The sequence below is a fragment of the Rhamphochromis sp. 'chilingali' genome, assembly GCF_963969265.1.
Source record: "Rhamphochromis sp. 'chilingali' genome assembly, chromosome: 12".
NCBI classification, from domain to species: domain Eukaryota; kingdom Metazoa; phylum Chordata; class Actinopteri; order Cichliformes; family Cichlidae; genus Rhamphochromis; species Rhamphochromis sp. 'chilingali'.
The window spans coordinates 24,400,226-24,416,453 of record NC_137939.1 but is presented as its reverse complement, the minus strand read 5'-3'; the positions used below and the strand labels follow the sequence as shown (position 1 = coordinate 24,416,453).

General features: G+C 40.3%; 1 protein-coding gene across 1 annotated transcript in view; it reads right to left on the bottom strand.

Moving 5' to 3' along the window:
* Positions 1–148: 148 nt before the first annotated feature.
* Positions 149–16,228, bottom strand: part of ift122 (intraflagellar transport 122 homolog (Chlamydomonas)) — a 31,510-nt gene continuing 15,430 nt past the window's right edge. Inside the window, exons 19-29 of the mRNA XM_080897710.1 lie at positions 14,461–14,632; positions 11,323–11,425; positions 5,516–5,656; positions 5,316–5,413; positions 3,431–3,531; positions 2,199–2,364; positions 2,000–2,117; positions 1,773–1,901; positions 1,118–1,194; positions 837–1,001; positions 149–699 (exon numbers count right to left, since the gene is read on the bottom strand). Coding sequence (XP_080753836.1) covers positions 613–699; positions 837–1,001; positions 1,118–1,194; positions 1,773–1,901; positions 2,000–2,117; positions 2,199–2,364; positions 3,431–3,531; positions 5,316–5,413; positions 5,516–5,656; positions 11,323–11,425; positions 14,461–14,632 — 1,357 coding nt within the window. The 3' untranslated portion in view covers positions 149–612. The remainder of the gene's footprint in view (positions 700–836; positions 1,002–1,117; positions 1,195–1,772; positions 1,902–1,999; positions 2,118–2,198; positions 2,365–3,430; positions 3,532–5,315; positions 5,414–5,515; positions 5,657–11,322; positions 11,426–14,460; positions 14,633–16,228) is intronic.

Sequence of the window (16,228 nt, the reverse complement as noted above, 5' to 3'; positions counted from 1 at the left end):
TAGCCTTGAGTGAACTGCAATTAGAATCTGGGAGACACAAACACAAATCAAGAGGGGCAGTTATTGTCTTTGAAGGATTAAGAAAACTCGCAGTTTTACAAATTGCCAATATACAATTTATTCAAAGGATATTTGCAAGCATATAAAAATCAAATTCTTGTGACTTAATAACAGATGATCTTGTATTGTTATCAAACATACAGTGCAGCTGTAGTGCATAAAGCTGTAGACTTGATGGTAGAATATTATCTCATTGTTGTGAGTAGGAAAATTCTCTACACAACAAACACGTTTTGTATTATATCCAAAAAAAAAAAAGTTTTCTATTTATATGTTTACACTGTACATTTACAGAGTGAATGATGTAATCACTGACTGGCCCGGGGTAATCTGATCCTAATAATCCAGGCTTTATTGGCTGATGGTGCACTTTTCTTACACTCTGTAATGACCGACACACAAACACTCTAGGTATTACTTCAGCCGTTCAACCTTGGATAACAAAGAGCTGCTCCTATAATGTACACCCGCCAAACGTACCGCACAGTTTTAAAGAAAATGTAATCAGAAGACAAAAATGTATAAATTAGGTGCTCCACTTTCAGTTCACCGTCAGTTTGGTTCGTCGATGGGCCTCCGACAGTATGGGCAGCAGTTATGCTGAAGCACCAGAAGCTCATAATCTTCACTGTGAAACATCTGCAATAAACACAGCACGAGAGTGTGAGCAACTTGACAGGAAAATAAAGAAATAATTCAAAAACTTTGTTCGTCAAAGAGGACACCAGGTGGTTAACACTGGGTTCTGCTAGCTGAATGCATTATAAACGCCGTACCTTGAAGCAGGTAGGACACATGGTAATGCTGACTTCAGGCAGCAGGGAGCGGAAGTATTCCCATTTGAGCGGCCTGGGCCAGCGTTTGATCAGCACGTCCCTCCTGCTCATGGCGCGCAGCACAGGACGACTCACCTTGACTGGGACAAAGTTTGAGCCCCCCTGCTGTTTATACACAAAAATGAACCATTATAAACTCCGTCCTTTCACCCTGTCCAGCTGGCTTGCCCATTTGGCAGAATATTAAATCACCTCATCTATTTTGTCCTTTTTCTTATTACCTCAAAGCTCATTTTGGCTGTAAATGGATCTTCCTCTTCATCGTCCAAACCCTCATCCATCCTCAAAGATTGGAGATCTTATTGTGTTTATTTGAGAACATATAACCAAGGCGATGCACACATTTCACACATTTTGTGTCGCATGTGTCTTCAGTAATTATGTTTGCAGAGCAGGAAAACCCCTTACAAAATTATCCCCGAGAGACTTTTCTAAGAGGCAAAGTGTTCAAAATTAGCTGTGGCTGTCAGTCACTTCACGGCTCTGGAAGAACACAGCATACCTCAGTGCCCTTGAGGGTCTGCTGGCTAATGCAGGTTAATCCCTGCACTAGGGCTGTGGCTACGGCTCTCAGAGGGTTAGTGTCATTAAGATGAGACAGGAGAGCCTCAGTAACCCTATTAGCTCGAGAGCTAAGATGACTTAGTTCTGACAGCTTACCCACAAGTACAGAATCAAGGCCAGCGCAGACTAAACAGCTTCTTAGAACTGTCACAAGGCAGAGGAGAGCCACGTGCTTCATTTTGAGGAGATGTGCACTGTGTTACAGCATGAACACAGACTTGCGGCACAGTAAAGGCTCAGTAGTTCTTTTATAACACATTAATAACCCTTGTTTGTCTATATATCAACATATAACTGATGATCAAAGGATACCACCATTATCTATATCCTGCCATCGTGCAGCCCTCTGATCTGTGTGAGGAACTTCTAGATCAATAAGAGACAGAGCATCCTCATCAGAGATGTCTTCCTCCAGGTAGAACTGGACCAGCGGCAGCACATCTGTACAAAATCACATGCGACATTTAAAAAAACTCTAATAAAACAAGCAGATTCCTTGGTGGCATATACTGCGCACGGTGTGTATGAGTGTCAGTGACCATATGACGAGGCGCAGTAGATGAAAGGCTGCCTGCAGTTAATGCACACACTCCCCTGGTTGTTCAACAGGGGGTTGTTGGTGGAGCAGCGGTAGCACATCATGCCCTCAATCAGATCCTGCAGCAAACACAGGTGTGTTTAACAAATATGATAAAGGTCACAGCTCTAAAATTTCAAAAACATCACATACACACACACCTCTTTGTCGTGGAAAGGTTTGGAACGAATGGTGAGGCAGCCCAGCTCTATAGACTCTTGGAAGCGTGAGGGAATGTGCAGCTCCTGCAGCTTCTCGTATGCGTACCTTGCAAGCTTATATGCACCAAGCTGTCGGCTCTGCTTGGCCAGCGCATATAAAGTGTTTCTATAATCAGGTCAAGGAAAAATAAACCTGGGGAAGATTTGGCACAGAATTACTGCTTTGTAGATATCTTATTCCAAATATTGTGGGCGTATTTATACTTGTGTTACATTAGCAGAACATCAGCTGCGCTAAGCCAGCAACACTGACTGCATGCCCAGAAAGTAATAAATTAGTTTGTTTGTAGGGTTTTTTTGTGTTTTAATTGAGGACGAGTTGCTTATTTGTATTTATACAGAAACATATTGTTACTAGAGGAGCTCTGAGAGTGGCAACCAGAGGTCAATGAGTTGCAGCTGCAACAGCACTACAAAGGCACTTCTCCATCACCTAAAACTCAACATCGTTTCTGTTCTTGCCCCTCTACCCAGCCGCTCTCGATTCTCCTCCTACACACCCAGTTTTGTGACTCTTGATCAGTGCACGTCCTATTGTGGAGCTGTTTAAGTGCAATTTTGTGTGTGTGCGCGTGCAGTGTTTTAAGTGTTGAACCAAGTTGAATGCAATTTGCTGAGACTATAAATCCAAGTTCAAAGTTTTTGGAACATTTCAGCTTGGCCACAGAGGATTGCAGCTGTTCGGCCTGATTTCCTCTTCCAAGGCTGCGCTTTCCTTCCTCATTCCAGAGTCCGATGTGTGCCTACATAGATTTGCCCATGTGGCTGTGGGTGTACGCGACCGTGTATGTGTGTATTTGTTCAAATTAAAACGTATTGTTCAGTGTGTTTTGGTATGCATACTTTTGCACAAAGTTCAGCAATCAAAGCACTTGTTTAGATAACAGAAAATGTGTTTCTTGCTGGCATCGGCTCCTCCTCCCCATCAACACCCCTTTTCTTTCTCTCAGCAGCACTTTGGTTTTCGGAGTGGCGCCAACTCTCCTGATTTCTCCCTATGTCTATCTATTTTCCACCGCTCTATCACTGCCTCTGCCAGTCGTGATTTTAGAATGGTATCTATCTGTCACAGAGAGTTTTCCACATTAAGAGGCCCCCATAATGCTCCATTTTCTAAATATTTGCTGAGATCTAACACTACGTTAAGTCCATTTTCTGAAATGTTAGGATACACTTTAGAGATGCCTGGTGGTATGTCCTTTGTGAGGTTGTTCAGGAGGAATCTGCAGATGTTGAAGAGCGTGTCTGGCATGTGAGAACTGAAGGGCTCATCCTACAGATAAAGACAGTTAAAAATATACACATGTAAGTTTAAGGGGTCACAAAGTGTTAGAAATCTCAGATGAAAGTTTTAAAAGCTCCATTTCCAACTTTTTTTCCCGTCATCTTTTAACCTGATCTAAAAGCAGCCTAACCACTCAAAGTGCCTCATTCCTGCTCAAAGTACCCTGAAGGAAAAGATGCATTTTCTTAAAAAAAACAAAATCACTAACAGCCCTTTATCCCTATCCGGTTGTTCAGTCTGACGTCACTAGCAGTGTCTGGGTCTAAACTCCGCTGCGGGTCCATATATCAAACGATCACTATGGCATTACTGAGAGTTGAAAAACTGTCTAAAGTCTTTCATCTTTAATAAAATGATCAGTGTTCTGCTCTACCAGGTGTAACAACTGAGTTTAACATCCAGGCATCCATGAAAACGGAATTTATGACATTTAACGGAGTTAGAAGTTAGCAGGATGTTAGCTCGCTAGCTTCTATCTAAATACAATATAGCATGTCCTGACTGCGGGGTTTTGGAAACAAATTAAAACATACAGCTTTCTTATCACTTCCAACATAAATGAAGACAGAAAACTAAACAGCAGTGACGTTTGTAGGGTTACTGAAGTTGGGCTAGCTGGTATATAATGATGTGCTACGTGACCGCTAGCGACACAGCTATGTTAGCATAATATAAACAAGCTAACTTTTTTTCCACTCGATAAAAGTTAACGTGAGTGTTCTCGGTGGTCAGGAACAAATGTAATCGCATGGCAGGATGCTGTAAAAGGACCAAACTTCAGCCAGGAGAACAACTGAGATAATCCATCCACAATACGAGGTTAGTCATTCATATACTGCTGCATGGGCTGGGCTGTAGTTACATCCTAAGGTTTTAAAAACTGAGCTTAAATAAATGATTAGCGGTAATAAAAGCCGAGGGAGGTCAACAGTGATCACTGACTGTTTTAGGAGCTTTTTGAGATCAAATAGAAGAAAATACATAACATTAAACATGTTAACAACACAAAAGCCATATTAAATGCAGACTACTTTAGACCCGGAAGTAGGATTCGTCGCGTCATCACTGAACAACCGGATAGTTGATAGTTCAAATCTATAGTGCCTGTCTGGGAGAGTTAAAATGAGATATAGAGGCTTCCTGCTCTGGCCTGGATCACAGCGATGCCTCTCTGTTGCAGGGGTGTGACCATAGCAGAGCAAAAAGCTGAAACAACAAACTGAGAACGCTGACACAGGCCAGGTCACCCATACAGGGCTCATAAGCCAGAACTGCTTGTTTGAAAGTAAGTTAGAGCTGCAGGCTCGGAAAAGAGGACTGATGGTAATAGAGGTCAGGGAGGTTTCAAGAATCTAATAATGGAGGTTCCTTCAAGCTGATATTTCCCTTCAATAAACTGCAACCTGAATGCCTTTAATTCTCTCTTTTGTCCCCTGCCCAACACCCTCTATGAATATTTTAATTTCTCTTTAAACCGTGACTCTCTTGAATTGACATAATCTTGCAGAGCCAGACCTAATTTTGTCAAATACACAGCAGTCTGGATGAATTTGAGTATAAAAGTTGATTCAAAAGTACGCAGAAATCACAGTGGACTGTTAGAAAAGAGAGAAAATGCAGAAGGAACTTTGTACCTAAACTACCTAACTACATAGTAGGTATTGTTTCCAAGTACGCACAATCTGACAGCTAAAAAAAAAAAAAAAAAGTCGTCCTTGTTACTTAAACACCGATTCACAGTTGTCTTGACTTAAGGTGTATCGTATTCTTACCGTGTATCGCTGGATTGAGCGATACACGTGGTAGAGCTCAGCGAGATGCTGAAAACGTTCAAACTTCTTCAGCATTTCTCCCCTCTGTTCTTCACTTTCTGATTCAGACAAACAATGGTGAAAAGAAAAAAAAAATGCATTAAGCATTTCAGTAAAAATGAGTTATGGCTGGTTGCTCTCAAGATACCTGTGCATCTTACCTTTGGCAATATCTAGACACTGCATAGACAGCATCCAGTAATAGTACCCTGCATCGTTGAACCTGTTCTCCACTACTGCATTCTGGGTAAGCTGCTCTAAGACTTTCACGGCCTCATTCTGAAGTCCAGCCTTGTGAAATGCTGAAAAATAAAAGCAGAAAAGTGGTAAAATACAGACTGGCTGCTCTTGAGGTAATGCTGAATTTACAGAAACAATTTAAAGCATAATTGTTATTTTATGTTTGGGGACACATGCAATTAAGTCCATTTAGACAATGACACACTTTTTGTAATTGAGCCTGTGGACACCACCGCAGTAGATTTAAATCAAACAATCAAGATGTGACTGAAGTGCAAAATTTCAGCTTTAATAAAAACAGTGTTACCTGTTTAAGAGTTAAAACCATTTTTATACATATTCAACTATTTTCAGAGGGTCAAAATGAATTGCAGTTTCACAGCGAAGTGAGACATTTCCCTTGTTATTCCAGGACAAAATAAGCAGATAAAAGATCTGGATTGAGTCTAAGTGTGACGCTTTCATTTCGTAGCTTATGAGTTTCAAAAAGATGCCGATGCAAGTGAGAGAAGCCATCATTAGGCTGTAAAAAAGAAAATAAACCTGTCATAGAGAGCGATAGCAACAGTGTTAGGAGTGGCCAAATCAATAATCTGGTTCATTTTTAGCACAAATGACTTCACTGACCAGTTCATCAACACCAAAAACGCCTGAAAGACCACAGAAGGAAAGTGCATGTTGACAGAATTATTTACATGGTTAAGAAAAACAACTTCACAACATCTAACTAAGTCAAGAACACTCTCGGGGAGGTGGGCGTATCATTTTCAAAGTCTGCAATCAAGAGACGCCTTTGTGACTGTAAATACAGAGGGTTTACAACAAGCTGCAAACCACTGGTTACACTCAGGAACAAGAAGCAGTGTTATGGCATGGGCATGTATGGCTGTCAGTGGAACTGGGTCACTAGTGTTTATTGATGATGTGACTGCTTAAGTGTACAGGACTATAAACTCTGCTCAGATTCAGCCAAATGTTGAAAAACTAATCTGACAGCACTTCAGAGTGCAAATGGATAATGATCCAAATCATACTGCAAAAGCAACCCAAGAGTTTCCAAATGGCATGTGAGAACGGGAATGGCCCAACAGTCACCTGATCTCGCAAGAGAGAATGTTTTTCTTTTACTGAAGACAAAACTGGAGGAACGAGCACGAGTGTCTGTAGTAAAAGCCTATCAGAGCATCTCAAGGGAGGGGAAACAGCACTTGCTAACGTCTATCAAGATGTGACTGGAGCACAAACTTTCAGCTTTAATAAAAATCTTTCATTACCTGTTTAGGATTGAAAACCATTGATATATTTTTTGGATGAGTGAGGAAATGTTTCTCCCACTGAAAATGCTACATCTACATGAACAGAATTAACTTTAGGGCATTTATATATTTCCATCCATCCATTCTCTTCCACTTATCCTTTTCAGGGTCGCAGGGGGGGCTAGAGCCTATCCCATCTGCTACCCAAACATGGGGAGAACATGCAAACTCCACACAGAAAGAACCCGGCCTGATGGTGAAATTAAACTCAGGACCTTCTTGCTGTGAGGCAACAGTGCTAACCACATTGCTGCAAAAAATAAAAAAATAAATATATATATATATATATATATATATATATATTTATTTATTTTTTAGGGGTGCAACGATACACAAAATTCACGGTTCGGTTCAATACTTTGGTGTCACGGTTCGATATTTTTTCAATACAAAAAAAAAATGTTCATGCCTTTTTCATTTGTCATTTATTAAAATTATAAATATATATTTTAACTCAAAAGTACAGTTTTTAAATTTAATGTTGCTGAAACAAAGTAATAAAAAAAATAAATCTATCTGATCGAGAAATCACTCATCTTTGGAAAAGAGAGTTTATTACAGAGAAATGGCTCTTTCCAAAATAAAAGCTATACTATAGGCTTCTTCTGGGCTATATTCTCAGCAGCATATTAAACATATCAGGTCCCCATAAGGAGAATCACGTGCCAACGGCTGTCTAAATGACTCAGGTAAAGTTTGTAGCATGCGTGCTTGTTGTTTTTGTCTGCTTCCACTTGTCTTTGCACTAGAATGATGTCGGCGTAAATGTGCAGTCATATTCGTTGTGTTCCCACTAGTGCTGTCAGCGTTAATCTCGTTGAAATGACGTTAACGCCACAACAGAGGCGGAGCCAGACATTTGAAACACCCGGGGCTTAGCCCAAAAGGGTGGTATGCATGTGGGATTTTTTTATTTTTATTTTTTTTTTTGGGGGGGGGGGGGGGGGGGTAGAAATGACTGAAAGATTAATTGGCTCTGTTTTGAGTTTTGTTCAAAAAAAGAATGACTTCATATAGGGAAAAATATATATCACATGTGCAGGACCTTAAACTAGTTTTTTAATTAAGCAGCAAGGCAGAACAAAGTCGGGGCTGTATCAAGACACGAGGACTAAACCCCAATTCAACCAGACCCAGAACTGATCCAGAATTAAAACAGGACTACAACAGTTCAAAATCAGGACTACTGAGGACTTAACCAAGACAGAACCACAATCAGAACTAGATGATAGTCAATCAAGCCAAACACCAACATCATCAAATATACAGTTGAAACCAGATATTTACTCTTCAGATAAAAACACGTTTTTAATTGTAACATCAAATCAGACTAAATGTTTATTTTTTAGATAAATATAAAAACATATTTGTTAACTTTAAGAGTAAAGAGAGAAACTATCTGTATTTCTTAATTGCAAATGGCACCAAATTGTATTCAAACTTGAGCCACACTTATGGAGCTCCACAGTTCTGTTCCTGGTGTTTTGGTTGACATCTCTTGATGTTCCCATGTCACAGAAACAGGCTCTGTGTTTTGCCTTATATGCATCCACAGCTGTGCCACCAATTTACTCACATGGACTCTACTAACCTATCAGAAGCTTCTTCAGCTCAGAATGGAATCATCTGCAGTTTTCTTATTAATTAACAATAAACTTAGTGTACATGTACTCCTACATTTCATGAAAGTGATAAAAAATAGACAGTTCTGTCTCTCTTTATTCTGACATTTAACTAATTCAAAATATGTTTCAATATTTATCTAAAACAAAAGTTTACTCTAAATTGATGTTGTACAGTAAAAATGTTTTATGTTTTCTCCCTAAAGTGTATGTAAATATCTGGTTACAAATATGAATATCGTGCTGTGTACTGAAATCCCTCTTGTTTTGCATAGAAATATACTGAACAACATACAAAGCATAATATATAAAATAACATTTACCTGAGTTTTTTCTTTGAAAGAAGCCTCTAATGTGCATTCTTATATTTCAGTACATAACTGAAACCGATTTAGTCGGGGAGGGTAAGAACTGAAAATATGAAATAAACACACTTAAGCTAAGACTCTCTAAAAAACAGCATTGTTGTTGTTCGGCTTTTCATTTCGCCATTTGTTGATTCACTCGAAGAGCAAGTAACGTAATATTGGTCAAGTGATCAGTTTGATATCAATCTTTCGTGATGCACCGTCATATTTACATTATTTGTACGGTACGAATGATTTGCTTTGGTACCTGGTCAAACTTAAGCTCTCCTTAGTATGGCTGGCTCCGTTTCTCCAACAGCGCACTCACAGGCAGCAGCTGCCCCGCCCCCTCGCTCAGTCGCTTAGTGCCTGAGCTCGGATCATACCAATATCAGGGGGGATTCACGCACAGTCGTAAATTCCCACAGTGTGCACTATGTGCTTCGAATATTGTGTGTACTTTTTTTTTTTTTTTTTTTTATACAGTTGTCAGCCAGGCATCTAACTATGAAAAAAATTACACTCCAAAAGACTCCGGGCTTCTGACAAAACAACCCGGGCATAAGCCCAGTAAGCCACCCCCACGCTCCGCCCCTGCGCCAAATCTCCGTTAACGAGCTACCCCGGATCGCCCCATGCGAACACGTTAACGAGCAAACTGCGCTAACGCACTAGTTCCCACCAATGTAATTGAGCATTGCGTGGCACATCCGACATACTGTTTTACTTTTGTCCATGGCGCTTACCTTCAGGGTGATATGTCACACGAAAACCCAAATAGTTGCACTGTCGAGCGCAGATCCACTGAGCGCTCAACACAGACAGCATCGTCAGAAGAAAAGTTGATAAAATAAATTAAAAATTTTGTATTGTTCATACATATGCGTACCAAACCGAAAGCACTGTATCGAACAGCTCAATATCGATACAAGTATTGTTGCACCCCTAATATATATACACATACATTTTTTTTTTTTAAATTTTATAGGCAGTCATGGACTCCGAAAAGTGTTCAAACAATTACTTTCACACCTCTGAAAATGTATAAAAATGTCTGTAATTTTCCTACTAATCTGATGAAACTACATTCTATAGAATTATATAACATTATTACAGCCAAGAAAAAAGAAGTGAAAGTACATTATAGGACATACACATTTGTAAACTCACATATTACCTAGAGTATTTAACAAGAAGTGCCATCCCATTTCAAAAACAAAAAAAAAAAACAGGCAACAACTAGTACCAGTCCTTTCCAAGCAGGACGGCAGCTTCTTAATATGAAACGCCAAAACATTTTGACTTTAAAGCCGTAATAAACATCACCACTATCCTTCATGTTCCAATCAGAGGGTAATTAGAAACAGCTTTAGGGAGTCGACCTCAGTAATGACCCTGCCCCTGCAACCACAGCAGGGGTCAGGCTGTATTATGGCAAACATTCATCAGTCTAACTGAATAAAAACCACATTCAGACACTGATGGTTACTGTTAGTAATGGGCGCACACTCCTCCCCCTCCCCCTTACAGAAACACAAAAACCAAGCTGACAAGGTTGCAGAGCACAGCAGCAATTGTCAGAATCTTTTAGCCAGAGCTCCCATGCAGACAACTACAGCTTACATTGTGCTGTTAGCAAAATAAAGATAACAACATTATCTTTTGGGGACATACTGAGAAGCGTGTCTGGCAATAAAAGACAACTTCAAATTTAAGAAATAGGAAATGCTTTAGGTACGATGTACTTGAAAATCTTGTTGAACCCCTGGGAGTACTAATCAGAACCTGATTTTGGTACCAAGTGAGCTCCAGCTAAAACCTCCAGAATATATAACAAACAAAGTCACCTGAGTTAAGCAGAGTTAATCATTTCTTAAAATGTTATTTATTGAGAAGTCCCAGTGCAGTGGACAGGAGGCAGGCCAGAATTTGACACATTACAATCATTAGTAACACAATACTAAACTAAAATACACACAATCAGCAAAACGCATGACCACAGGCAAGTTTCAGTACATCCAGACCTGCTCAGTCATGCACTCCATGTGGAGACAGGCAGAAGAAGATTATGTAGAAGAGGAAATATGCCTGCTGAGATCATAATTATAAATCTATGAGCTGATTATAACTATGGTTACAGTTGGTAATCATCATCAGAGCTGCTTGTAGTACTGGTGATTAGAGGCATGGAAGCATGTCATTCAGTTAACAGGCAGCCCAGCTCTGTCCTGCTATGCTTGAGCAAAGAGGATCATGTTTTACAGTGGATATAGAGAATCTCAAGGAAGTAGTGAGACATTTCAGTTTTTGGAGCAGGCCTTGCTTTATTACTTCCATATGTAAACACTAGCAGATGCATTGCAGAAGAAACTGTGACATAAGTCCTCTCCCACTGGCTTACTAAAAGCAAAAGTGAAATCCTGCTGGTGATGTAAAAGCTCACCCTTTTGAGCCTCCTCGAAACGGTCATTTTCAGCCAGCCACTGGGCGTACGGCACAAAGACGTCGTTTTTGAACTGCGGGTGTTTCTCCACCAGTGAGAAGGCCTGAGACAGAAGACAGAAGAAGCATATGCTTGTGACTGCCTGACTTGTGTTTTTAGTCCCACATATAGAGAATAACACTGTACTCCCTGGCTATTTATGGCTCTACTTCACTTACCGCACATTTTCCAAACATGTTACCTTAAGTTCAAATACTTCTTCACCATTATTTATTAGCCAAGAACAATGAAAATTGCATGAGCTAAATTGATTTCACACTCAATTAGAACTCCAACTGCAGGTCTCGTGCTGTTCGAATGACAGTATAAACTGTAAAGAGCTGCTGTAGTGCTTCGTGGACACATATCGCCTATCACGCTGACTAATTAGCTCAACGTCCTGTGGCAAAATCTGAGCCAAGAATCACACAGCAGTCATACCATACAGTAAAGGAGAACAAATGTGTGTTTCAGCCCTTTGAGCCCATTCATTTAAAGAAATACTTTGTTTTAAAGAGGAGTGGGAGCAGTGAATAGCATCCATATGGCCTATGGTGTAACTCAGTCTGTGGTGCCGTCTGGCTCGTCTTGGTGTCCACCACCCCGCCCCCTTGAAGCACATAAAGCCAAGTAGTTCTCTCAACCTCTGCCTCCCTCCTCTGCTCTTTCTTCTCTGTCTCTCCCTCTCTGAGGATTAAATATTCCAAGAAGCCTTCAACAGACATAACAGCAAGAATCATGTGATCATAATTTCATGTTCTGTTTTTGGCTCTAGTGTTTCAACATGCAAATCGCCAATGTGCATCTCTGTAACGCCTTTAACTCGATTATAGACTGCAGATGGATTAAAGAAATGCAATATTTTCTTCTTGCCATGATCCGCCTTGATGGAGGAATTTGATTGGAAGCAGAACAGAATTTAAAGCTGATACTCTTTCACTGCAGTAGTGTTTTGAGCTTCTCACTAGCTAATCATCATGTGGGCATGGATTCAGAGAAATCCAAAGCTGGATGATTAGCTCTGGAGTGTGTGTGGCTCCTAGGGTTGCCAACTCCCTGAAAAATAAATAAGGGACACCTCGTGGCCAGGGCCGGGCGACCCAGTTGTCTTCACCCTTCCCAGTGTGGTGAATTTTCTAGCTCTTTTTTTGTGTGTGAAATTATTTTTTTAACCATTTGACTTGAAGTTGATTTAAGTAGATGCATATTCTATTCTTTGTGATATGAACACATGGGAAACAAATGATCATTTAGCCATTTATTTTTAGCTCAAAATGACAACATTAACACAGTAAAACAGGTCTCTTTCTTAAACAGAAGCCTGTCATGCTTAACTTTTGAGAATATAAGTAAATCTTTCTTTAAAAGCACTCTGTCCTGCTTAACTTAAAATAATAGAAAACAATAGAAAGAAAAATATTCTTGTAACAGTGCACATTTAGTGCATTTAGTACAATTGGCTTCAGTTGAGGTATTATTTCAGCTTTTCTAATGCTAATCAGCTGCTCCTGTTTGTAAACCCGCTTGTTCCCATGATTACGCATCTTAACTCATCATCATTATTCATCTATGTATTACTTTTATGTATTAGTCATCAATTTGTTGTAATCATCTATCCTTGCAGTTGTTTATTACACAAAATAAATTATATTATCACACTTCTGGCCACATAGCGCTGATATTCATTGCACATGCCCATATTAACTTTTTCCAGCCAGGTGTTTTCCTTTTCCCATTCTTCCCTTTCTCTGAGGGGAACAAACATTGCTGCTCTAATGCTGGGCTCACACTGTGCGATTTTTGGCCCATTTTGAGCCGATTTTTGAGTGATCGGACCGATTTTGGCCTTCATCGTGCGTCGTGTAGTATACGTGGGGTAACGAGAAGTGATTAACACCTCACGACCAGCTCCCGATCATCAATCGCTCGTGAGGGTGTCACCACAGGCGCTCACACTGCTCACGCGCAAACGTAAACGTTGGTGAAAAAGACGTTGCAGCACGGCTGTGCAGCGTGTGATCTGGACACAAGCGATGGAGGCACAACTTTGGAAAGCTCATCCGAGCCTTTTCGATGTGGCATCACAAAATTATCACGACCACAACAACCGTGAAAATAGTTGGATTTACACTGCTGCTCAATCACAGCTGCCTGATCAATGTTTTTCATTAGCAATTTAGCAAAGTTGATGGTAGTGGTGTGTCTGTGTGAGTGAAAGACAGAGAGAGCGAGCGACAGATTTTCTGTTATAACCTTCATGTTATGGAGGCACAGTGTGAGCACTCAGGTCGCATCAGAGCATCGGGCGGTATAGTGTGAGAGTACATCGTGGCATACGAACTTCTAACCCCTGCGAGTCAATCGTGCAGTTTGAGCAGGAGCTGAATAACGTGACTGAAAAAAATCGCACAGTGTCTGCCCAGCTTTAGGTGTACTGTCGTCCGAGACTTGCACCGCAGAGTCAGCGTTTGTTCCCCTGTTGGCCATGCTTCTTGTTGTGGTCATCTGTTGTCTTCCGGTATTTTCTCCGCAAGCGACCTTTCCTCGACCAATGAGATGAGCGGTAATCTGAATTGTCATACTCGAATTGTCATAAGTGTGCTGTCAGCTCATTGGTCACAAAGCAGGAGAGGGGCTGGGAATTATGTTTTCAAACAAAGTGTTAATTCCATAAACATTTATAGACTACTTTTGATTCTCACTGTATTACGGGACAAAGTGCGTCCCTTATTAGCTCAATACGGGACGTGTACTTTTGTTTCGAAATACGGGACGATTCCGTATTTTAAGGGACGGTTGGCAACCCTAGTGGCTCCAGTTTGTCAGTGTAGAAAGAAATCAGGCAGACATATTATCTTATTGTTTGCTTTCAGTTGTGGTTACTCTGACAAATAAAGTGGACTTTTCTGAGGATCCCTGCAAAATTGAACAAACCCCAAATATGGAGCAGTGTACTTTGTGGCTTATAGTGCAAGTGCCACAGCAGTTTGTTAAGTGCAGCCCTATATGCTTCACATTATATTTATGTGATTGTCTCAGGACTTTTTATATATATATAAGTTATAATAAGCTGAACAGGTGTGCGTAAGTGTGTCAGACCTCTTCCCAGTGCAGAGTTTCTACATGCAGGTGCACCAGAGCCTTCAAGTCCCCCATCTTAGAGTAAGTCTCTGAGGCATAGCCATGGTGTTTCAGCCTCTTAAAGTGGAGTGCACATTTTGCTAGCGGTTCACGTTCAGCCTTGTCCAATTTACGGGCGATGTCGATCAGCCTGGGTGAGAGAAGACAGGAATGAGCACACAGAAAGAGGGCGGGAGAAGATGAACCCTGCTGTATCAAACTATGCTCGTGACCCCAGAAAGAATGTGAATCAGTCAGGGTCACGAGCTGAATCTGAGTCAGGCTAAAGAGCTCGGACTATGTTCAACAGCAGTGTCAGTTGCGCTGACCCACTGGTAGCACCACAGGACACTTACAGCATGCAGAGAGTGGGTCAGATGGAGTCAGCAGGGAGTTCTGACATGCTCACCAGATATCAATTTGCCTGGTTTTCAACAACACAGACACACAACACACATTAACAATATTGGATGTAATGGATGTATGATAGAACCTTAAAGGAGAACTCTTATGTTCCTTTCCAGCTCCATATTTTTATCCTTAGTCTCTACTAGAGCAGCTTTGCAGTTCAAAATAATCCTTATCTATCTAATAATAGCCATTTGTGCCGCCTCACAGCTCATCAGTTGTCTGAAATGAATGGTTTAAGACAAATTTCTTCCTTCTTTAAGCAGCAAGTGGGTGGATTGTTCACAATCAGAGTGGTCTCCCTGAGACAATCTTGTAAGGATACTGGTTCTCATTACTGCTCTTACATCTGTATGATGTCAAACTGCCTAAAATAAGCAGTTAAAGCAGTTTGAAGTCTGAGCTTTTGGCTTATAGGGATTACCTGTACATATGCTGACTTCATTACTATTATTATTATTATTATTATTAGTATTAACTTTGGCCATGTTTACTGCAAGCATCAGCCATTGTAACAGTATATATAACGGAAGATGAAGAAAAGCACAGTAAGTCCCATTTAATGGAAAGGTATTTGTTTCTGGGAACATGTTTAGCCCTCATGGCTTACCCTTCACATATCTGGCTCTAATGGCCTGTGACTGAGACTCATGACATTTACTGGACGTTTATTATTGCTTGTGCTATTAAATTAAAACACAAACTGCAACTTAAACTTCAACAAGTAAAATTAGGAGTCTCTGTATCTAAATGGACAATGCTGCTCTGTTATTGTATTTTGTCCCATCATCATTTCACTAATGATAGAGCACTCAAGTAAAAATAAAAAAGGAATAGGCTTTATTGTAATCTTTTTGGTCTTGAGTAATAGATCCCCAGGTTTTCTGACGTTTTCTTTGGATAATGGCTGCTTTAACACTCATTTTTAGTCAGACCTTGTGCCTGACCATTTTCAGAGGAATGTTTTGCTTTTTTATTGTTGTTGCTGTTAAGCCAGTTAAAATCTACCCATGAATCATTCTAGATTAAAAACAAAAGCTATCTAACTCATGGGATCTACATCTACACATAACAGACAAATTGAAAAAGAACCCATGTTAAATTGTACCTTTAGGCACTTTGTTACTAGCAGCCTGTTGCAAAAATACTACATTTCTTCCCCATTTATTTATTTCAATCTATGAAAGAAATACTAAATATAGCACCGTTCGTCAGGGTGATTCCAAAGAGCTGTTAGACAAAGAAATTGGCATATCTTAGCACGGTGTGCCTATCCTTGAAAAAATTTGAGGATACTGGACAAGTGGACAAAGAAGAAGCAGCAGGCCTGAAAAAAATA